Below are 24,226 nucleotides of genomic sequence, written 5' to 3' on the forward strand. Positions count from 1 at the left end.
ATCCACCTAGCCTGCATATCCAAAGACACCTAGGTAATTTTCTATGGCCAATCCACCCTAACCTGCGCATCTTTGGACAATGGGAGGAAACTGGAGCACCTGTCGGAAACCCACATAGTCACGGGGGGAACATGCAAAAACACAGATAGACACCTGAGGCTGGAATTGAACCCAGGTCCCTGGTACTATGAGGCAGCAGGGCTAACCACTGAACCACCAAGCCACCCCATACCTAAGGATGGATCTACTCGTATTGTAGGCCATGCACCAAAGGTACACCAGCTGGATCCCTGGATGAAAAGGGGTTGTCCTGTGAGGAGGGATTGAGTAGAATGGTCTACAATTTCTCGAATTTAGAAGAATGAGAGGTGATCTCCATCGAAATGTATGAAACCCCAAGATATCTTTGTCTGGCTGGATGTTGATTGATTGTTTCCCGTACCTCACAAATCTAGAAAGAGGGGCATGGAGTAGGCTTTTTATGGAATCAGGGAAAAATTCACAAGAGAATTAAAAATGGCAGTCGGGGTCTGATGGTGTAAGTTTCACCCTGTACCATTTCCGAAAGATTCAATTTGTTTTGCCAGTGGGGAAAGGATGTGGAGTCTGAGTCCTACAGACGACAGACCTGAACACAGAGGAGCATTTGAGCTGTGCTGAGTTCAAACAGCCCAGACATTTACTGTTCCAAGGATCTTAACCGGCAGTATGGGAGTCACAAATGTTTGGAGTAGATGTAAATACTTTTGAAGGGGACATAAGTTCTGCTTAAATGTCTGATGCTTACAAACATCAGAGACAAGCTTAAGCTGTCAGTGAGTTCAATACATTGTCTGTTACGCTGCTCTGCTTCATAGGTCATTTGGTTTAGGTTCAAAGCAATGGGCCGAATCTCCCCTTACTTTGGCAAAGTGCCATTTTCATCGAGGTTTTAGCAGGGGTTCCCTCCATGAAGCTGAGTGACTCGTCTCACACTATCAACGTTTGCTCACTCTCCTTTAACTATCTCCCAGCCCCTGTCATGGAAGTGCCATTGTGTACCCGGACAGGTACTGGTATTTAGAAGCTGCCCACTATGACTGCATACACTCACAGAGGCTATGGCAGGTTAGGGAAAACTGGTGCCACGAAGAGCCAACAGTGCTCTGGTGGACAGGATGCCCTCTATCTCCAGGACTGTCAGAGGAAGCCACAACACCAGATGCTGCCATGCTAGACCAAGGGTGTATGAGGTCTCCATTGTCTGCTGAAATGTCCAGCAAAGCTGCAAGAAGGTCAATGACCCTGACCCGCTCTGCTGTGCCAGGAGAAATGTCACCTTCTTCATTCTGCTACCTCACACTCAGTCTCCCTCTGCTACTCCACTTGCCTCCCATTAAGGTTAATGTTCCACCACCGCATGACACGTCTTCCCTCACTAGCTTTCACCCACTCTAAGACCCCCTCATTTCAGCCACTCAGACCTTTTCATTTCCATTCCTCCCCTCTGCTAAACAGGGCAATGGAAGGCCAATCCTCTGACCATGGGTTCTAGATTCCATCTCACTGTGTAGGGGAACACCCAAATATCAACATCCCATTCCTGGTAGCACTCCCTGTCAACCCCAGAGCTGCCACATCTCCCCAAGTTCCTAACCACATTTGCCCTCAACCCCAACTCTGGGTGCAAGCTGAACATACAAGGTTGGGATTTATCTGGTATTTACAAACACTGCCCCCAGGAGAAAGTGAGGGCTGCAGATGCTGGAGAGTCAGAGTTGAGAGTGTGGTGCTGGAAAAGCACAGCAGGTCAGGCAGCATCTGAGGAGCAGGAGAATCGATGTTTCGGGCATAAGCCCTTCATTCCTGATAAGCCCTTTGCACCTTTTCCAGCACCACATTCTCAACACTGACCCCACCCCACAAGCGAGGTGTGATGTTGAGGTGTGCAGCCTAGAGGGCCTAAAGTTTTCCAAAACAGATGGGATTAAGACGCAGAGAACATAAATAGACCTTTAACCAGCCTACCTTAGCAGTCACCCACCTTATTACCATCTATGACCTGCTTCTGCAGTTGGTTCAGGTTAACTCTAACCCTATTTCTAATGCAGTTGAATTTTCAGTGACCATTTGAAATGCAATATTTCCTCCAACGACAAGCATGAGAACTTTTCCAAAATGGTTTACTAAGCATCTAACTTATCTCTTCAGAATCTCAAAATTTAGAAGGATGTTCCGAGACTGGAAGGTTTGAGTTATATGGAGTGGTTGGATAGACTCAGGCTATTTTTCCTGGAGTGTCGGAGGCTGAGGGATGACCTTATAGAGGTTTATAAAATCATGAGAGGCATGAATAGGATAAACAGGCAAGGACTTTTCCCCAGTGTAGTAAATATAATGAGGTCAGCCAGACAGACCTCACAGAATATGACTTCCCTGATTCGGGCTGTTAATCTGGTCCAATCAGGGAGCCCTGGATGGCAGATATAAACAGGAGTGTCAGAGGTTCTGTTCACTCTGAGAGAGCTGGATCATTGTCAAGGACTCTCCATGTGTAAATAAAGGGTGACTTGGTAATGGGATACCAGCCCCTGTGGAGTTATTTCACCCAGTTAGGGGAGCTCAAAAATAAAGGAGGATTGTTTTAAAGTGAGAAGGGAAAGATTTAAAAAGGACCTGAGGGACTACATTTTTACATGGCGGGTCGTGTGTCTATGGAATGAGCTGTCAGATGAAGTTGGTAAAGGTGGGTGCAATGACAACATTTAAAAGGTATGTGGACAGGTACAAAGATTGGAAAGGTTTTGAGGGATATGGGCAGAGACAAATAGAACTAGGTCAGTTTAGGAAACCTGGTTGGCATGCGACGAGTTGGGCCAAAGGACCTGTTTCCGTGTTGTATAACTCTCTGACTCTAAATGAGAATAGTTGGACAGCCATATCCTCCCTGACTGAGATTAGCTGGCTCGGTTTCTGATAATTATTTGCAGCATCATTTTTACTTTTGACAATTAATCGTTGTTGAGAGATGAAAATATATTTTTGACAGTGAACAAATCTTCAAATTCTAAAAGACATTCAGCGTTTAAAGCTATTGATCTGTACCGTTTCACTTCTGTGTCCCAGTCAACAGATACTTGTTTTGGGTGCTCTTTTAATGCAACTCACTTGAGAAATGATTGTGTGTGTGATTTGGCCAAATGTTCAAGAAAACACAGCTGGATTGATGATAGAGAGGACTTAAAATAATCAATGCTAAATTATTTTAATCCTATCTGGAACATGATCAAAATATTCTGTTTAGTTTTTTCCTCCTGTCCATCCTTGAGCCAGGGAAGTATATCCTGAACGCAGTAAAAAAAATGTATGTTGCTTACTCTCCTTTGATAGGGATCTTAGTAGATGGACCCATAATAACCTGCAGACAGTAAGTAAGAAGCTATGTTTATCTTCCCCATTTAAATGAAACTTCTGTCTCTAAGGAAAAGCTCTATTAATAATGAATGGAAATGATACCTTTTATTGATAGAAGACTAACAAACTCATTAATTGCTAAATGAGAGAAGAAAGCCTGGGCAGCTGGTTGAAAATCAAGAGGCTAATTGCTTGAAGAGTGTTGGTGGTTTTCTGGCCTTTGTATTGAAAGGATTTTGAGTGTATGAGCAATAATGTCTTGCTGCAATTGTACAGGGGCCTTGGTGAGATCACACCTGGAGTGTTGTGTGCAGGTTTGGTCTTATCTGAGGAAGGATGGTCTGGCTATGGAGGGAGAGGTGGGATGGCAGGACTGATGTATGAAGTGAGGCTGGATCAGATAGGGCAACCTTCACTGGCGTTTAGAAGAACAGGGGAATCTCACAGAAAGCTTTAAAATTCTAACAGGACCAGGTCCTGACGCCCAGGGAACCCAGAACCAGGGATCACAGTCTAAGGATGTGAGATAGGCCATTTAGGACTGAAATGAGGAGAAATATCTCAGCCAGAGGGTGGGGTGTCTGTGGCATTCTCTGCCACAGAAGGCCATTGAGGCCAAACCATCAGGTTTTCAACGAGTTAGATATAGTTTCTAGGGTTAGAGGGATTAAGGGACATGTACGAAAGCAGGAACAGGGTTGGATGATCAATCATGATCATATTAAATAGCAGAGCAGGCCTGAAGGGCTGAATGGCCTCCTCCTGCTCCTACTTTCTGTATTTCTGTGTTTGCTTTAGCTGCAACAATGGGGGACTAATTCAATACCTGACCCTACCAGAGGTGCCTCTCGTGTTCCACTTTGGTGCCAAATGGATAATGATGGGTAAACTCAGGCCACCACCTCTTTACCTCTTTAGTCATTTCCTTTATTCTTCAAATGGATCTTGGTATTGCTAGTAAGGCAATGGTACATGAAATACGTGTGTGCTCCCTGCATGATCTGGCAGGAGCATGCAAGTCATAGGTGTCCCTGAACCCCTAAGGTACTGAAAGGCTGAAGTAGTGTGTGAGTTGGTCTGACAGTGGGCATGAAGATGTAGTGAGTCTGATGGCTGGCCCTTGTGGATTTGTGTGGATCCAGGCTCCAGGGTGATGGTAACCATGGAGCATGCAGGGACCTTGTGAAGGAGCAGCGACATGATTGTTGGGTCAAGCATTCGATGTACGCACTTTGGCTTACAGGTCAGGAACGTGTGCTGTCTGATTTATCATCAAAATCTACAGCACAGAAAAGGCCCTTCAGCCCATCAAGCCTGCGCCAACAATAACTACCACAGATCCCAATTTTCTGCACTTGTCCCATATCCTTGAATTTTATGATATTTCAAGTGCTCATCCAAATTTTTTGAAGGTTGTAAGATTTTCACTACCCTCCCAGACAGTGCAGTCCAGATTCCCACCACCCTCTGAGTGAATGCGTTTTTTCTCAAATCCCCTCTGAATCTCCTGTCCCAACCCTAAAACGATGCCTTCTCATGATTGACCCCTCAACCAAGGGGAACAGCTGCTCTCTATTCACCCTGGCCATACCCCTCATAATCTTATACACCTCAGTCATGTCCTCCCTCTGTCTTCTCTGATCTAAAGAAAACAATCCAAGCCTATTTAGTCTCTCCTTATAGTTCAATTACTCCATCCTGGTGAACCTCCTCTGTACCCTCTCTGGTACTATCACATCCTTCTTGTAGTGAGACAACCAGAACTGCACGTTGTACTCCAGTTGTGGCCTGATCAACACTCTGTACAACTTCAGCATTACCTCATTGCTCTTATACTCTACGCCATGACTGTTGGAAGCAGGTGACCCATACGCCTTCATAATTATCCTATTCAAGTTCTCTGCCAACATCAGGGATCTGCAAATAATTACTCCAAGACACCTCTGTTCCTCTAAGCTACCCTGCATCCTGACATTCATTACATACTCCCTCATCTTGTCGCTTCCAAAGTACATCACTTTGCACTTGACAGGGTTAAATGCCATCTGCCACTGCTCTGCCCATCTGACTAATCCATCGATATCTTCCTGTAACCTACAATCATCTTCTTTGCTACTAACCACCCCAGTAATCTTGGTGTCATCCGCAAACTTGTTTAACATTCCCTCCGCATTTTCATCTGTATCATTTATCCATATAACAAACAATAAGGGACCCAGTACTGATCCTTGTGGTACACCACCGGACACCAGCCTCCAGTCACTCGATCAGCCTTCTACCACGACCCTATTACTAAGCCTTCTCCTCTATTTCCCCTGGGGAGGGAGAGACTTGGAAGTGGTGTAATAACAACGCGAGTTGGAACTTTCAATAAAAGCAAATAGAGGGAACTAAGATCATTGACACACCATGGCAAGACTCTGGAGTTGCCATTTCAGGCTTGAAGGGAAAATTGCAAAAACGTTTCGTGATATGGAAATTCTGATTTTTAAAAAAAATTTCTCTGTATTTTCCCACCGTCACTCACACCACACCAGAAAGGGAAAGCTCTGTGAATGGTCACCACACCGAGACTAGCTTTCATTTTACTGCCAGATTTATTTTAATGAATTGAAATTCTATCCTGGGTGGGCGGGATTTGAAACCACACCCCCAGAGGATGAGCGTGACATAACTGGATCAGCATTGACACTCCACCACCATATCCTCAATAGACCGAGTTACTTCTGTTCCTGGCTGTTTTAGCAAATCAAGACCTTCAGAAAATTGAAGATGAGGCAACAATCCCTTTTAAATATAGTTTAGCAAGTGTTCCATCTGAGTATAACAAATGGACTCCATTTTGGGTTTTTCTTGCACTGCTGAACTAATTATCTCATTAAGCGCTATAACTTTCAAACCAACTAATTGTAAAGGCATGCAACATTGAAAGAAAACAGAAATTGAATAAAGTTCAGATAGGTACAGAAGGGAAGCCTTAAAAAAAGAAATAGCCCAAGTCAATCTTCGTTAAAAAGCAGAAGGCAAACCTACCATCAACACAGGAAGGAGCAGCACGAGTTGTTCCTGCTACTTGGCCTGGGAAGCAGGAGCACTTCACTGTCTGGGAGCGTTCCTCGATTTTGTTCTTATTGCAGCATCTGTGCAGAGCCACTACCTCACAGGTGCCGGTCTTAACATGGTGGCCTGTGCAATAATAAAGGAGCTGGTCAGTGGATGATCAATGCACAGACAACACCACACACTCAGGAATGTCTCTCAGTCTCCTGGGATGGGCTTCAGGTCAATGCAGTTTGCTTGAGGTCACTGTGTCTTCCTTTCCCTTCAGAATCCATGATTGCAATCTGTTCAAGTCTCCCACTGAATTGATCCCAGATGGAATAATATTAGCCAGCGCTGGTTTAATAGGTTCCAATAGTGACTCCCACCCTGTGTCCACCACAACCCATTATTTCCTTCCTTTGCATCCCCCTTCAAACGACAGATATTTTCCCTTATCTACCTACTCAGAGACATAGTTGAGAGTGTGTTGCTAGAAAAGCACAGCAGGTCAGGCAGCATCTGAGAAGCAGGAAAATCGATGTTTCAGGCCAGAGCCCTTCATCAGGAACAATATTTATTCCAGATGAAGAGCTCCAGCCCGAAATGTTGATTTTCCTGCTCCTCAAATGCTGCCTGACTTGCTGTGCTTTTCCAGCAACACACTCTCAACTCTAATCCCCAGCATCTGCAGACCTCACTGCCTCCTATTTGGGGACATTACTACACAGCGCTGGAGCGGGTGGGATTTGAACCTAGTTTTCTTGGCTAGGGACACTCTCACTCCAGCACAACAGCCCTCGTTGTGCGTCAGGTAGTTTTCCACACATCCTTCATGTTAGGACATAGCCAGCTAGACCAGGCAAGCTCATTCCTTCGTCAATGTTAAACTTGGTAATCTCAAAACAAAGTGATGATAGGAGCACCGCAGTGTTCTTCGATCAACACAGGAGAAAATACATTCTGAGGAACCAATTCTCGGTCAGATGCCTAATCCAATAAAACCTCTAAAAACAGTTTGTGCAGCATGTATAGATTAGTTTCTTACTGTCTGCTATTGTTGGATCTTTGTTGTTCAGATATATCCAGTTAGGTTTGGATAGAGAGAGGTGGATTCCCTGAGTTTTTGCTTACGGCAAAATCTTTTACATTTGTGGATGAAGAATACACTTACTTGGAAGTATTGAACAATATTTATCAGAGAATATGTATCCTGAACATGAAAATCTTCTTCACTAACAGCTATGATTATTTCCCTGATAATTCAATCATTCCATATGGAGGTAACTTTGTGGCTCTCACATTTTATTTCACCTGAATGTTAAGAAATCTCACCAGAATCAATCAAAGTTCTTGACAGTCTAGGAACCTGACGTCAGGACAATATTTCTCTTTCCTTCACTTGTGCAACTTCAGCGTCACTGACTAGTCCAGCATTTATTGCCCGTCCCTATTTACCCTTGAGAAGGTGATGGTGAGTCGCCTTCTTAAACCACTGCAGTCCATATACTATAGATTGACCCACAATGCCCTAAGGAAGAGAATTCCAAAATTTTGACCAGCAACAGTGATGTCTCCTCAGTTACTGAAACAGTCTACTTTAAATGCAATGGCATCAGCACAATGCCCACAATTGGCCTGACAAGTGGCAAGTATTATTTGCACAACACAAAGGAATGGCGATGTATTTCCAAGTCAGGATGGCGAGTGGTTTGGGGGGCAACTTGCAGATCTAGATGTTCCAATGCATCTGCCACCCTTGTCTTTCCAGATGGAAGTGTTCAAGCATTTGGAAGGCGCTGTCTGAGAATCTTTGGTGAATTTTTGCAGTGCATCTTGTAGATGGTACACACTGCTGATATTGAGTGTCACTGGTGGAGGGAGCGGACATTTGTGGATGTGATGCCAATCCTGGACTCTTTTGCCCTGGATGGTGTCAAGTTTCTTGAATATTATTGGAGCTGACCTCATGCAGGCAAGTGGGGACCATTCCACCACACTCCTGACTTGTAGATAGTGGACAAGTTTTGGGGAGTGAGAAGGTGACTTACTCGCCACAGGATTTCTAACCTCTGACCTGCTCTTGTAGCCACTGTGCTTGTGTGGTAAGCCCAGTGAATGTCTGGTCAATGCTAACCCCAAGGATGTTGATAGTGAGGGATTCAGTGACAGTCCTACCATTGGATGTCAAAGGGAACATGTTTGGATTGTCTCTTTTTAAAGATGGTCATTGCTTCACATTTGTGTTGTGCAAATAGTACTTGCCACTTGTCAGGCCAATTATGGGCATTGTCCTGATCCCATTGCATTTAAAGTAGACTGTTTCAGTAACTGAGGAGACATAAATAGTGCTGAACATTATGATGGAGAGACAGTCATTGATGAAGCAGCTGAAGATGGTTGAGCCTAGGACATGACCCTGAGGAACCCCTGTGGAGATGTCCTAGAGCTGAAATGACTGATCTCCAACAACTGCAACCCTCTTCCTATGTGCCAGGTATGATTCCAACCACCAGCAAGTTTGCTCCCTGATGCCCATTGATTCCAGTCAGTTGAATGCAGCCTTGATATCAAGGGCTGTCACCTTCAACTGACGTCTAGAATTTAGCTCTTTTGTCCTTGTTTGAACCAAGGCTGAGCTTGGGAGCTGAGTGGTCCTGGCAGATCCCAAACTGGGCATCACTGAGCAAGGTATTGGTGCCTTTGTGAACCACTGCAGAATGTGCTGTGGGTAGAATTTTGCTGTAGGTAAGTTGTGCAGGTAAGGTGTAAGCATTTGAAGCCCATGACGTGAGACAGGCTCCTCATTTGCCAGGGGAAATGTAAAGTAATAAGGTTGGGGAATGGGTTTGGGTAGGATACACTTCGGAGGGTTGGTATGGGTTTGTTGGGCCAAATGGCCTGTTTCCACACTGTTGGGATTCTATGATATTATGATTCTATGATCCCTTATTCTGTGATTATGTCCCTTGTCCTAGACTCTCCCAGGAAGGGAAGCAACCATTCCTCATCCAATCAAAAACTGAAAGAATTGTGGGTCCTGTCCGATCAAGGATGACTGAGTGGGTTCAAATGTTGGGAAGCCTAAGGGGAGGGTCTGTAACAGTGAACAGAACAGGTACAGTACTGTTCAGGTGGAACATCATGCAAACGGATGAGCACTCCCAGAAACCTGCTGAAAACTTATAATTAAAGAAGGTTGTTTGGGTCATCAATCCTGCCAGAAGACCCCACCACAGGATTAGTTATGGTCAGGCTTGTGGTCTTTTCATACTTGTGGCTCAATCAGAAGTGACCTTGTGGAAACGTACAGTGGATTTGACAAGGTGGATGGGGAAACAAAAGCAGAATTTGCTGGAAAAGCTCAGCAGGTCTGTCAGCATCTGTGGAGAGAAATCAGAGTTAATGTTTCTGGGCCAATGACCCTTCAGAACTCAGGAAGAGTCACTCAACCCAAAACGTTGGTTCTGATTTCTCGCTACAGATGCTGCCAGACCTGCTGAGCTTTTCCAGCAACTTCTGTTTTTGTTTCTCATTTACAGGACCCCACAGTTCTTTCGGTTTTTGATTGGATAAGGAAAGGTTGCTTGCCCTTCCTGGGAGAGTCTAGGACCAGGGACATAATCACAGAACAAGGGATCATAGAATCATAATATCATAGAATCCCAACAGTGCGAAAACAGGCCATTTGGCCCACACCAACCCTCCGAAGTGTATCCCACTCGGACCCATTCCCCTACCCTATTACTCTACATTTCCCCTGACTATAAGACCATAAGACCATAAGACATAGGAGTGGAAGTAAGGCCATTCAGCCCATCGAGTCCACTCCGCCATTTAATCATGGCTGATGGGCATTTCAACTCCACTTACCGCATTCTCCCCGTAGCCCTTAATTCCTTGTGACATCAAGAATTTATCAATCTCTGCCTTGAAGACATTTAGCGTCCCGGCCTCCACTGCACTCCGCGGCAATGAATTCCACAGGTCCACCACACTCTGGCTGAAGAACTATCTCCGCATTTCTGTTCTGAATTTACCCCCTCTAATTTTAAGGCTGTGCCCACGGGTCCTAGTCTCCCCGCCTAACGGAAACAATTTCTTAGCGTCCACCTTTTCCAAGCCATGTATTATCTTGTAAGTTTCTATTAGATCTCCCCTTAACTCCAATGAGTACAATCCCAGGATCCTCAGCCGTTCCTCGTATGTTAGACCTACATTTCCAGGGATCATCCGTGTGAATCTCCGCTGGACACGCTCCAGTGCCAGTACGTCCCTCCTGAGGTGTGGGGCCCAAAACTGGACACAGCACTCCAAATGGGGCCTAACCAGAGCTTTATAAAGGCTCAGTAGCACATTGCTGCTTTTATATTCCATCCCTCTTGAGATAAATGACAACATTGCATTCACTTTCTTAATCACGGACTCAACCTGCATGTTTACCTTTAGAGAATCCTCGACTAGCACTCCCAGATCCCTTTGTACTTTCGCTTTATGAATTTTCTCACCGTTTAGAAAGTAGTCCATGCTTGTATTCTTTTTTCCAAAGTACAAGATCTCACACTTGCTCACATTGAACTTCATCAGCCATTTCCTGGACCACTCTCCCAAACTGTCTAGATCCTTCTGCACTGGAAATGTGTTGCTGGAAAAGCGCAGCAGGTCAGGCAGCATCCAGGGAACAGGAGAATCGACGTTTCAGGCATAAGCCCTTCTTCAGGAAACGGCTTATGCCCGAAACGTCGATTCTCCTGTTCCCTGGATGCTGCCTGACCTGCTGCGCTTTTCCAGCAACACATTTCCAGCTCTGATCTCCAGCATCTGCAGACCTCATTTTCTCCTCAAAGATTAGATCCTTCTGCAACCTCCCCACTTCCTCAGTACTACCTGCCTGTCCACCTATCTTCGTATCATCGGCAAACTTCACTAGAATGCCCCCAGTCCCTTCATCCAGATCATTAATATATAACGTGAACAGCTGCGGCCCCAACACTGAACCCTGTGGGACACCGCTTGTCACCAGCTGCCATTCTGATAAAGTACCTCTTATCCCAACTCTCTGCCTTCTGTCAGACAGCCAATCCTCAATCCATGCCAGTAGCTCACCTCGAACACCATGGGCCCTCACCTTACTCAGCAGCCTCCCGGGTGACACCTTATCAAAGACCTTTTGGAAGTCTAGATCAACCACATCCACTGGGTTTCCCTGGTCTAACCTACTTGTCATCTCTTCAAAGCCTTTGAGAGTGGGGCATTATATTCATGGCTGAGATAGAGAGATGTTTAATCAGTAAGGGAATTAAGGTTTACGGGGAAAAGGCAGGAAAGTGGAGTTGAGGATTATCAGACCAGCCACGATCTCATTGATGGGCTGGCAGACTCGATGGGCTGAATGGTCTACCTCTGGTGCTGTGTCTTATGGCTTTATGGCCAGTTTGTCAAGAGGCACCATAGTTCCTCTGGTGCTGCTGTTGAAAGGGCTCCTGAAGGGCCAAAGGGTCTGTTTCCACACTGTAGGAATTCTAAATTCTGCTGGGCTATTTTTCTTGTATACAGGAATTCATAATTTGAAAGCAATATTAGCCTGATAACAGCCCTATAGTCAGACTTTATGTTCTGTGTAGTCAGGGTGCATGTGCCAAATACATAGGAAACAAATGGAGAATAGTGATTTGGCATTGACAGCAAGTGACACACTCATGAAGGTGTACAGCATATATAGGGAAATTAAGCTGTCTGACTAAACACTCAACCTTTCAATATCACAAATATGCAATCGTCTTTTAATGGGTTTCACGAAATAAATCTTGGCAAACGATAAGAAACTGAATCCGACAGAATCCATAGCATTTGGGTATAGTCAGATATTAAATTTTGACAATATTTAAACTCCATATGTTTGATTCAATCAGTTAGTCTTAGTATTCTAGAATGTCATTAAATAATTAATTAATGGTGATGGACAGAAACCATCAGAATGCATTTCTTTAGAGTTTTAAAGGAAACATCTTTCCATCTTAAAATTTTTATTATATTGATTTCTAACAATGGTGATCTTCATTATATCCAGCCAATTAGAAGTATCTATAGATTTTAATTATGGAGGCTTTGGTTATGTCCATGAAGGTAACATTCTCAAATCAGCAAAGTTAACGTAAGAATATTTGTAGCACTCATTCTGTGTCCCCCATGTGTTATTTTAAAATCAATATTAGCCATTTTAAGATAAACTAAGGGATGTAACAAAACATAATAAGCAATTGTATCTCCTGAGCTTTGCTTATCAGGAGTGATACCCACTGTAATTTTCTGCTGTGCCTCTGTCCAGTTCAAGAGAAACATGGCCAGAACTAATAATGTCTTGTTTCTATGGTAACAGACAGCTACAAGAGCAATGTGTCAGCTTTTGCAATAGTTTAAAACAGCAAATTGTAGCAATTTAAGTTTTAGGAGGATGAGAATCTCCTCTGCTTTCTATTTGCAGCAAGGTTGTAAATGGAAGGGGGAATAACAAGGTTATGATTGCTCTACAAGTAGTAACAAGGTGAAATATTTTCCTTAAATTGACTCCAGAAGAGACCTTCTCGTAACTAATGACCATGAAAGGCTTCATTACCTCTGTTTACTCAACAAGTTTTGTGGTAGACATGCCTGGCAAACTGTTTGAGAATGTCTTTTATAAAAGAGCAGCTAAGACACTAAACGTTGTACTACCCACAGTTGGAATGTCAAGATTCCCACAGGCTGGACTAGTGTCAGCTTATTTCTCTTGATTTACGTTGTCATATGTATCCCTCAAATCCAGTTGCCTGCTATCAATCTTATATTTGTTTGGATAGTGTGTTGTAACCTTTAAGTTGGAATTACATTTGGGGATTTTCAACAGAATGTTCAGATTTAGGTGAATCCAAATGATCCACACCTGGCTGGTTTCTCACCTAGCATTACACTTCGTTAGTTCTGAAGCACACTGGGATGTCCTAAGGTCATGAATGGTGTAATTTGATCAATTCAAGTTGGTCTTTCTTCCAATATCGTACTTCAAGTGTAATGAGATAAAGCAGGATAGAACATGAAACAAAAACAGAGATTGCTGGAAAAGCTCAGCAGGTCTGGCAGCATTTGCGGAGAGAATTCAGAGTCAATGTTTCAGGTCGAGTGACCCTTCCATTCCAGTAATTTCTGGGTTTTTTTTGTTTCTGATTTACAATGTCCATAGTTCTTTTGGTTATTACAACATGATTGTTTTTGCATGTGTTGTGATTCTGGGTAAGCCTGCCAAATTTATGTCACCATCAAGTAACTTTTTCTTTAAAGTAGACGAACTTTGAGATCCAAGCTACTTTCCATGAAATAACATCTCAAGATTCTGTGATTGGATTTGTCCTGCTATTTGCGTACAGGACGTAGTCGATGCAGTGTAGCACTCAACAAGGCACAGCAGGTCAGGCAGTATCTGAGGATCGAGAGAGTCGACGTTTTGGGAATAACCCTTCAGTAGGATATACCCAAGCAATCGTTCACATTGCCAGGTATAGGCCAGTGTTGCAGCTGTAATGCAACAGCTTGGCTAGAGTTAACACGTTCTGGAGCACAAGCCTTCAGTATTATTGTCAGAACTTTGTCAGGGCTCATAACATTTGCAGTACCTAATGCCTCCAACCATTTTGTGATATCAAGTGGAGTAAATCAAATCAGCTGAGGACTAGTATCTGTGATGTTGGGGACCACTGGAGGAGGCTGAGATGGATCATTTAAGATGCTTCAGTCTTATCTTTGGCACAGCTGTGCTGGGCTCTTCCATTATTGAAGGTGGGGATATTCGTGAAGCCTCCTTCAGTGAGTTGTTTAATTGTCCACCACCATTCATGACTGGATGTGGCAGGACTGCAAAGCTTAGATCTGATCTGTTGGTCATGGGATCATTTAGCTCTGTTTATCACTTACTACTGTTTGGCTTGTAGCTTCATCAGGTTGACACCTCATCTTCAGATATGCCTGATGCTGCTCCTGGCATGCCCTCTGCATTCTCCATTGAACCAGGGTTGATCCCTTAGCTTGGTGGTAATGGTTGAAAGGGGTATATGCTGAGCCATGAGGTTACAGATTGTGCTGGAGTACAATTCTGTTGCTGTTGATGGCCCACAGTGATTCATGGATACCCAGTCTTGAGTTGCTGGATCTGTTCAAAAGCTGTCGAATTCTGCACAGTGATGGTGCCAATCAACACGATGAGGGTATTCTCAATGTGAAGGTTGGACTTTGTCTCCACAAGGACAGTGCGATGGTCACTCTAACTGATACTGTCATGACAGATGCCTCTGCAGCCAGCAGATTGGGTAAGGATGAGGTTGGGTATGTTTTTCACTCTTGTTAGTTCCCTCACCAGCTGTTGCACAGCTATGTCCTTTAGGACCCGACCAGCTCACTCAGCAGTGCTACTGCTGAGCCAATCTTGGTGATGGACATTGAAATCCCCCACCCAGAGTACATTGTGCATTCTTACCACTCTCCCTACCTCGTTTAGGAGTTGTTCAATGTGTAGGATTACTGATTCATCAGCTGAAGGAGGACAGTATGTTGTAATCTGCAGGAGGTTTCCTTGCCCATGTTTGACCTTAAGCAAAGGTACTTCATGGGGTCCCAAGTCAATGTTGAGGACTCGCAGGGCAACTCCCTCCTGACTGTATACCACCGTGCCACCCCCCCTGTTGGGTCTGTCCTATTGGTGAGACAGGACATATCCAGGGATGCTGATGGTGGTACCTGGGACATTATAAACAATGAGTATGACTGTGTCAGGCTGCTGTTTGACTAGTCTATGAGGCAACTCTCCCAATTTTGGCATTAGCTCCCACATGTTAGTATGAAGGACTTTGCAGAGTCAACAAGGCTGTATTTTTCTGTTGTCATTTCTAGTGCCGTGGTCAATGCCAGGAGGTCTATCTGGTTCCATTTCTTTTTGATGGCAAACACTTTGCAGCCTGCCAAGCCCCTTCAGAACTTTGAATGGTTTGGTGAGGTTTTGGATGATCCTGGTGAGACCATCTCTCATTTTTCTAAACTCCAGAGAAAGTAGCACCAATTTATTCAGCCTTTCATTATAAAGCGGATATTTCATATAGCACTTTGGCAAACCTTTGCCATGAAGGAAAGCATATCCTTCCTTAAGCGGGTCAGAGACTAGGGATAGTGTGATGAGTAACTCACCTCCTGACACCCCAAAGTCTATCCACCATCTATAAGGCACAAGTCAGTAGTGTGACAGATTACTCCCCACTTGCCTGAATGGGTGCAGCTCCAACAACACTCTAGAAGTTTGACACCATCCAGGACAAAGCAACCCACTTGATTGGCACCACATCTACAAACATTCAATCCCTCCACCACTGACAGCTAGTAGCAGCAGTGTGTACCATCTACAGGCTGCGGCGCAGAAATTCACCAAAGATCCTTAAACAGCATCTTCCAAACCCACGACCTCTTCCACCTAGAAGGACAAGGGCAGCAGGTACTTGGGAACATCACCACTTGCAAGTTCCTCTCAAAGCCACTCACCACCCTGACTTGGAATTATCCTGCTGTTCCTTCACAGTCGTTGGGTCAAAATCCTGGAATTCCCTCGTTACCGGCATTGTGGGTCAACCCACAGCAAGTGGACTGCAGTGATTCAAAAAGCCAGCTCACTACCACCTTCTGGAGGGCAAATAGGGATGGGCTATCAATGCTGGCCATCCAGCGATGCCCAAGTCGCACAAATGAAAAAGAAATGAAAGACCCCAACTTGTACGCTTGTGCATTGTATACCAGGTGTGGTCTCACCAAAGCCCTGTGCATTTGTAGCAAGACTATCCTTTGGTACCAACAACTCTCAAACAGTTCTCTAATGGATATAATAAGAATATGAAAGATATTAAATGAATCAACGAATACTTCCTAAAATATCCCCTTCGTTTTTACTAGCAATTTGTTCTAATATTATCTGATTGTTTTAGTGTTGCAATTTCTGTTACTGTCAGGCTATGAAACTGTGCCACTGAGTTGTCATTCCTCAGCTAACAGCTCTCACCTAAACGTACCATTAAAAAAAACTTGTAAAAGCTGACAAAGAAAAAGAGAAGATAAAGTAACTCGCAAAAGAACACACAATTAAATGCTAGCCCTGAAAAAAAGTTCATGACCAGGGGCATGATAAATTAATAGGCTAAATTCTTCTGTGCTTCATTGAAAGGAAATATTTTTATTAATGTCTTTGGATCACAATTTATTTCATTTCTCTGTGACAGCTGAAATGACAGAGCAGTAGTTACAATGAGAGTGTAGTGGGACATGAGTTTGTCATATCATTCACCACCGCAGTTCCCAAAGTTCCATCAACTATATTAAAACGCAAGGAACAGAAGCGCAGATATAAACATTATTGAACAGGGATGGTGCAAATTCTGAGGCATTTTCTACAGCAATATATAAAAAAGTGACATTTGATGTGACTTCTGACATATTTTCCAGCATTTGGAAGTGTAATTGACATGACATGACATCATGAGTCCAAGACATGAATCCCAGCAAGTGGGATCAAGGCATTGTGGTACTGGTGTGAGTCTTTCAGTAGAGAGCTTGAGGAAAATCTGACACATTTCTTTACAAAAGGATTACAAAAAAGAGGCAGGAAAAGTAAAGGAAGATGGGATTACATCCCAACCCCCACTGTCCTCAGTGGGTGACATGGTGGCTCAGTGGTGAGCACTGCTGCTTCACCAGCACCGGGGACCCAGGTTTGAGTCCAGCCTCTGCCCCATGTCTGCGTGGGTTTCCTCTGGGTGCTCCAGTATCCTCCCACAGTCCAAAGATGTGTGGGTTAGGTGGATTAGCCATGCTAAACTGCCCATAGTGTTCAGGGATGTGTAGGTTAAGTGCATTCGTCAGGGTAAATGTTGAGTAACAGGGTAGGAGAATGGTCTGGGTGGGTTACTCTTCGGAGGGTTGGTGTGACTTGTTGGGCCGAAGGCCCTATCAAGAAAAAAAGCAATATCCATGTGAAAGAGACATTCTGCACCTGCTTGCTGCTAGAGAGACATTACACTGCTTTCACAGGGTGTAGTAGGGGTTTTCTTTTTTACTTAGTTGTTTACAAATGTTTATTTTCCCGTTGTCAGAAAATTTCTACAACTAGTTATTACAAGCCTCAGCTGGCATTGATTTTCTCGATCTGTCATCGTTACCTTCGTGCTTCATTCACAGAGTCCAAACATGTGAGCATACCTCTCTCATGGACTGGCCCCTTCACATATCAAATAATGGAACAAATGTTGTCATCCCAAAATTTCACACAGACCGAGGAATATCGCCCCTGTGAGCCAGTCCCGAGTATATCGTCCCGGGAGCCAGTCTCGAGTATATCGCCCTGTGAGCCAGTCCTGAGTATATCACCCTGTGAGCTAGCCCCGAGTACATCATCCTGTGAGCCACTCCCAAGTATATTGCCCTGTGAGCCAGTCCTGAGTATATCGCCCCTGTGAGCCAGTCCCGAATACATCATCCCAGTGAGCCAGTCCCGAGTAAATCGTCCCTGTGACCCAGTCCTGAGTATATCGCCCTGTGAGCCAGTACCGAGTATATCGCCCTGTGAGCCAGTCCCGAGTAAATCGTCCCTGTGACCCAGTCCTGAGTATATCGCCCTGTGAGCCAGTACCGAGTATATCGCCCTGCAAGCCAGTCCGAGTATATCATCCTATGCACCACTCCCGAGTATATCACCCTGTGAGCCATTCCCGAGTATGTCACCCCTTGAGCCAGTGCCGAGTATATCACCCAGTGAGCCAGTCCCAGGTATAGTGCCACTGTGAGCCAGTCCCGAGTGTATCTCCTCTGTGTGTCAGCCCCAAGTATAAAGGTCTGTGGGCCAGTCACGAGTATGTCATCCCTGTGAGTCAGTTCAGAGTATATCGTCCCTGTGAGCCAGTCCTGAGTATATCGCCCTGTGAGCCAGCCCCGAGTAAATCGTCCCTGTGAGCCAGTATCAAGTATATCGCCCCGTGAGCCACTCCCGAGTATATCACCCTGTGAGCCACTCCCAAGTATTTTGCCCTGTGAGCCAGTCCTGAGTATATCGCCCCAGTGAGCCAGTCCCGAGTAAATCGTCCCTGTGACCCAGTCCTGAGTATATCGCCCTGTGTGCCAGTACCGAGTATATCGCCCTGTGAGCCAGTCCTGAGAATATCGCCCTGTGAGCCAGTCCCGAGTATGTCACCCCTTGATCCAGCGCCGAGTATATCACCCTGTGAGCCAGTCCCAAGTATAGCGCCACTGTGAGCCAGTCCCGAGTGTATCGCCTCTGTGAGCAGGCCCCAAGTATATCGGTCTGTGGGCCAGTCACGACTATATCATCCTTGTGAGCCAGTTCAGAGTATTTCGTCCCTGTGAGCCAGTCCTGAGTAGATCGCCCTTGTGAGCCAGTCTCAAGTATGTCGCCCTGTGAGCCACTCAGGAGTATATCACCCTGTGAGCCAGTCCAGAGTATATCATCCCTGTGAGCCAGTCCCGAGTATATCATCCCTGTGAGCCAGTCCTGAGTATATCGTCCCTGTGAGCCAGTCCCGAGTATATCACCCTGTGAGCCAGTCCCAAGTATATCGCCCTTTGAGCCAGTTCCGAGTATATCGCCCCATGAGCCAGCCCCGAATTTATCACCCTGTGACCCAGACCCGAGTATATCATCCCTGTGAGCAAGTCTGAGTATATCGTCCTGTGAGCCAGTCCTGAGTATATTGCTCGTGAGCCAGTCCTGAGTATATCGCCCCCTGAGCCAAGCCCAAGTATATCACCCTGTGACACAGTCCCGAGTATATCATCCCTGTGAGCAAGTCTGAGTATATCGCCCTGTGAGCCAATCCCGAGTATATCATCCCTATGAGCCAGTCCTGAGTATAGCATCCCTGTGAGGAGAAAGTGAGGTCTGCAGATGCTGGAGATCAGAGATGGAAATGTGTTGCTGGAAAAGCGCAGCAGGTCAGGCAGCATCTAGGGAACAGGAGAATCGATGTTTTGGGCATTCCTGAAGAAGGGCTAATGCCCGAAACGTCGATTCTCCTGTTCCCTAGATGCTGCCTGACCTGCTGCGCTTTTCCAGCAACACATTTCCATCTATCATCCCTGTGAGCCAGTCCTGAGTAGATCGCCCTGTGAGCCAGTCCCGAGTATATCATCCCTGTGAGCCAGTCTCGAGTATATCGCCCTGTGAGCCAGTCCCGAGTATATCACCCGTGAGCCAGTCCCAAGCATATCGCCCTGTGAGCCAGTCCTGAGCATATCACCCTGTGAGCCAGCCCCGAGTATATCACCCTGTGACCCAGTCCCAAGTATATCTTCCCTGTGAGCAAGTCTGAGTATATCATCCCTGTGAGCCAGTCCCGAGTAAATCGTCCCTGTGAGCCAGTCCTTAGCATATCATCCCTGTGAGCCAGACCTGAGTATATCACCCTGTGAGCCAGCCCTGAGTATATCACCCTGTGACCCAGTCCCAAGTATATCTTCCCTGTGAGCAAGTCTGAGTATATCATCCCTGTGAGCCAGTCCCGAGTAAATCGTCCCTGTGAGCCAGTCCAGAGTATATCGCCCCTGTGAGCCAGTCCCGAGTATATTGCCCTTTCAGCCAGTTCCGAGTATATCGCCCCATGAGCCAGCCCGGAATTTATCACCCTGTGACCCAGACCCGAGTATATCATCCCTGTGAGCAAGTCTGAGTATATCGTCCTGTGAGCCAGTCCTGAGTATATCGCTCGTGAGCCAGTCCTGAGTATATCGCCCTGTGAGCCATTCCCGAGTATATCGCCCCCGAGCCAAGCCCGAGTATATCACCCTGTGACACAGTCCCGAGTATATCATCCCTGTGAGCAAGTCTGAGTATATCGCCCTGTGAGCCAATCCCGAGTATATCATCCCTGTGAGCCAGTCCTGAGTATATCATCCCTGTGAGCCAGTCCTGAGTAGATCGCCCTGTGAGCCAGTCCCGAGTATATCATCCCTGTGAGCCAGTCCCAAGCATATCGCCCTGTGAGCCAGTCCTGAGCATATCACCCTGTGAGCCAGCCCCGAGTATATCACCCTGTGACCCAGTCCCAAGTATATCTTCCCTGTGAGCAAGTCTGAGTATATCATCCCTGTGAGCCAGTCCCGAGTAAATCGTCCCTGTGAGCCAGTCCTTAGCATATCATCCCTGTGAGCCAGACCTGAGTATATCGTCCTGTGAGCCAGTCCCGAGTATATCACCCTGTGAGCCAGCCCTGAGTATATCACCCTGTGACCCAGTCCCAAGTATATCTTCCCTGTGAGCAAGTCTGAGTATATCATCCCTGTGAGCCAGTCCCGAGTAAATCGTCCCTGTGAGCCAGTCCAGAGTATATCGCCCCTGTGAGCTACTCCTGAGTATATCGCCCTGTGAGCCAGTCCCGAGTATATCATCCCTGTGTGCCAGTCTCGAGTATATCCCCCTGTGAGCCATCCTGAGTATATCATCCCTGTGAGCCAGTCTCGAGTATATCACCCTGTGAGCCAGTCCTGAGTATATCATCACTGTGAGCCAGTCCCGAGTATATTTTCCCTGTGAGCCAGTCCCGAGTATATCGCCCCGTGAGCCAGCCCCACGTATATCACCCTGTGACCCAGTCCCGTGTACATCGTCCCTGTGAGCTAGTCCTGAGTATATCATCCCTGTGAGCCAGTCCCGAGTAAATCGTCCCTGTGAGCCAGTCCCGAGTGTATCGCCTCTGTGATCCAGCCCCAAGTATAAAGGTCTGTGGGCCAGTCACGAGTATATCATCCCTGTGAGCCAGTTCAGAGTATATCGTCCCTGTGAGCCAGTCCTGAGTATATCACCCTGTGACCCAGTCCCGTGTACCTCGCCCAGTGTGCTAGTACCGAGTATATCGCCCTGTGAGCCAGTCCTGAGTATATCGCCCCATGAGCCAGCACCAAGTATATCATCCTATGAGCCACTCCCGAGTATATCATCCTGTGAGCCATTCCTGAGTATGTCACCCCTTGAGCCAGCACTGAGTATATCACCCTGTGAGCCAGTCTCAAGTATAGCGCCACTGTGAGCCAGTCCCAAGTATATCGGTCTGTGGGCCAGTCACGAGTATATCATCCCTGTGAGCCAGTTCAGAGTATATCACCCTGTGAGCCAGTCCTGAGTATATCATCACTGTGAGCCAGTCCCGAGTATATTGTCCCTGTGAGCCAGTCCCGAATATATCGCCCCGTGAGCCAGCCCCACGTATATCACCCTGTGACCCAGTCCCGTGTACATCATCCCTGTGAGCCAGTCCCGAGTATATCACCCTGTGAGCCAGTCCCGAGTATATCGCCCCTGTGAGCTAGTCCTGAGTATATCATCCCTGTGAGCCAGTCCCGAGTGTATCGCCTCTGTGAGCCAGCCCCAAGTATAAAGGTCTGTGGGCCAGTCACGAGTATATCATCCCTGTGAGCCAGTTCAGAGTATATCGTCCCTGTGAGCCAGTCCTGAGTATATCACCCTGTGACCCAGTCCCGTGTACATCGTCCCTGTGAGCCAGTTCTGAGTATATCACCCTGTGAGCCAGTCCCAATTATATCGCCCCTGTGAGCTAGTCCTGAGTATATCATCCCTGTGAGCCAGTCCCGAGTATATCACCCTGTGAGCCAGTCCCGAGTAAATCGTCCCTGTGAGCCAGTCCCGAATATAGCGCCCTGTGAGCCAGTCCCAAGTATATCGGTCTGTGGGCCAGTCACGAGTATATCATCCCTGTGAGCCAGTTCAGAGTATATCACCCTGTGAGCCAGTCCTGAGTATATCATCACAGTGAGCCAGTCCCGAGTATATTGTCCCTGTGAGCCAGTCCCGAATATATCGCCCCGTGAGCCAGCCCCACGTATATCACCCTGTGACCCAGTCCCGTGTACATTATCCCTGTGAGCCAGTCCCGAGTATATCACCCTGTGAGCCAGTCCCGAGTATATCATCCCTGTGAGCCAGTCCCGAGTGTATCGCCTCTGTGAGCCAGCCCCAAGTATAAAGGTCTGTGGGCCAGTCACGAGTATATCATCCCTGTGAGCCAGTTCAGAGTATATCGTCCCTGTGAGCCAGTCCTGAGTATATCACCCTGTGACCCAGTCCCATGTACATCGTCCCTGTGAGCCAGTTCTGAGTATATCACCCCGTGAGCCAGTCCCAATTATATCGCCCCTGTGAGCTAGTCCTGAGTATATCATCCCTGTGAGCCAGTCCCGAGTATATCACCCTGTGAGCCAGTCCCGAGTAAATCGTCCCTGTGAGCCAGTCCCGAATATAGCGCCCTGTGAGCCAGTTCAGAGTATATCGTCCCTGTGAGCCAGTCCTGAGTATATCGCCCCTGTGAGCCAGTCTCATGTATGCCGCCCTGTGAGCCACTCGGAGTATATCACCCTGTGAGCCAGTCCTGAGTCTATCGTCCCTGTGAGCCAGTACCGAGTAAATCGTCCCTGTGAGCCAGTCCTGAGTATATCGCCCCTGTGAGCCAGTCTTATGTATGTCGCCCTGTGAGCCACTCAGGAGTATGTCACCCTGTGAGCCAGTCCTGAGTCTATCGCCCCTGTGAGCTAGTCCTGAGTATATCATCCCTGTGAGCCACTCCCGAGTGTATCACACTGAGCCAGTCCTGAGTATATCGCCTCTGTGAGCCAGTCCCGAGTACATCATCCCAGTGAGCCAGTCCTGAGTAAATCGTACCTGTGACCCAGTTCTGAGTATATCGTCCTGTGAGCCAGTACCGAGTATATCGCCCTGTGAGCCAGTCCTGAGTATATCGCCCTGTGTGAGCCAGTCCCGAGTATATCGCTCATGAGCCATCATCGAGTATATCATCCTATGACCACTCCCGAGTATATCACCCTGTGAGCCATTCCTGAATATGTCACCCCTTGAGCCAGCGCCGAGTATATAACCCTGTGAGCCAGTCCCAAGTATAGCGTCCCTGTGAGCCAGTCCCGAGTGTATCTCCTCTGTGAGCCAGCCCCAAGTATATCGGTCTGTGGGCCAGTCTCGAGTATATCACCCTGTGAGCCAGTCCTGAGTCTATCGTCCCTGTGAGCCAGTCCCGAGTATATCGCCCTGTGAGCTAGTCCTGAGTATATCGCCCTATGAGCCAGTCCCAAGGATATCATCCCTGTGAGCCAGTCTCGAGTATATCACCCTGTGAGCCAGTCCTGAGTATATCATCCCTGTGAGCCAGTCCTGAGTATACCACCCTGTGAGCCAGACCCGAGTATATCACCCTGTGAGCCAGTCCCGAGTATATCATCCCTGTGACCCAGTCCCGAGTATATCGCCGCTGTGAGCCAGTCCCGAATATATCACCCTGTGACCCAGTCCCGAGTATATCACCCCGTGAGCCAGTCCCGAGTGTATCGCCCTGTGAGCCAGTGCCAAGTATATCATCCCTGTGACCCAGTCCCGAGTATATCGCCGCTGTGAGCCAGCCCCGAATATATCACCCTGTGACCCAGTCCCGAGTATATCACCCCGTGAGCCAGTCCCGAGTGTATCGCCCTGTGAGCCTGTGCCAAGTATATCATCCCTGTGAGCCAGTCCCGAGTATATCGTCCCTATGAGCCAGTCCCGGGTATATATCGCCCTGTGAGCCAGTCCCAAGTATATCACCCAGTGAGCCAGTCCTGAGTATATCGCTCTGTGAGCCAGTCCCGAGTATATCGTCCTGAGAGCCAGCCCCGAGTATAGCGCCGCTGTGAGCCAGTCCGCAGTATATAATCCTTGTGAGCC

At 46.7% G+C, this 24,226-nt stretch overlaps 1 protein-coding gene across 3 annotated transcripts in view; it reads right to left on the reverse strand.

Moving 5' to 3' along the window:
- LOC122559859 (chemokine-like protein TAFA-2) overlaps positions 1-24,226 on the reverse strand; it is a 289,286-nt gene that overhangs the window by 34,491 nt on the left and 230,569 nt on the right. For all 3 annotated transcript variants that reach the window (XR_015760509.1, XR_015760510.1, XM_043709983.2), the window contains exon 4: positions 6,427-6,579. Coding sequence is in view for 1 of the 3 variants with exons in the window: in XM_043709983.2 (XP_043565918.1) it covers positions 6,427-6,579 (153 nt within the window). In the remaining 2 variants the exon portion in view is untranslated. The remainder of the gene's footprint in view (positions 1-6,426; positions 6,580-24,226) is intronic.

This window comes from Chiloscyllium plagiosum, unplaced genomic scaffold (genome assembly GCF_037043375.1).
Source record: "Chiloscyllium plagiosum isolate Xiang-an unplaced genomic scaffold, Cpla_swu_hap1 HiC_scaffold_19, whole genome shotgun sequence".
NCBI lineage: Eukaryota > Metazoa > Chordata > Chondrichthyes > Orectolobiformes > Hemiscylliidae > Chiloscyllium > Chiloscyllium plagiosum.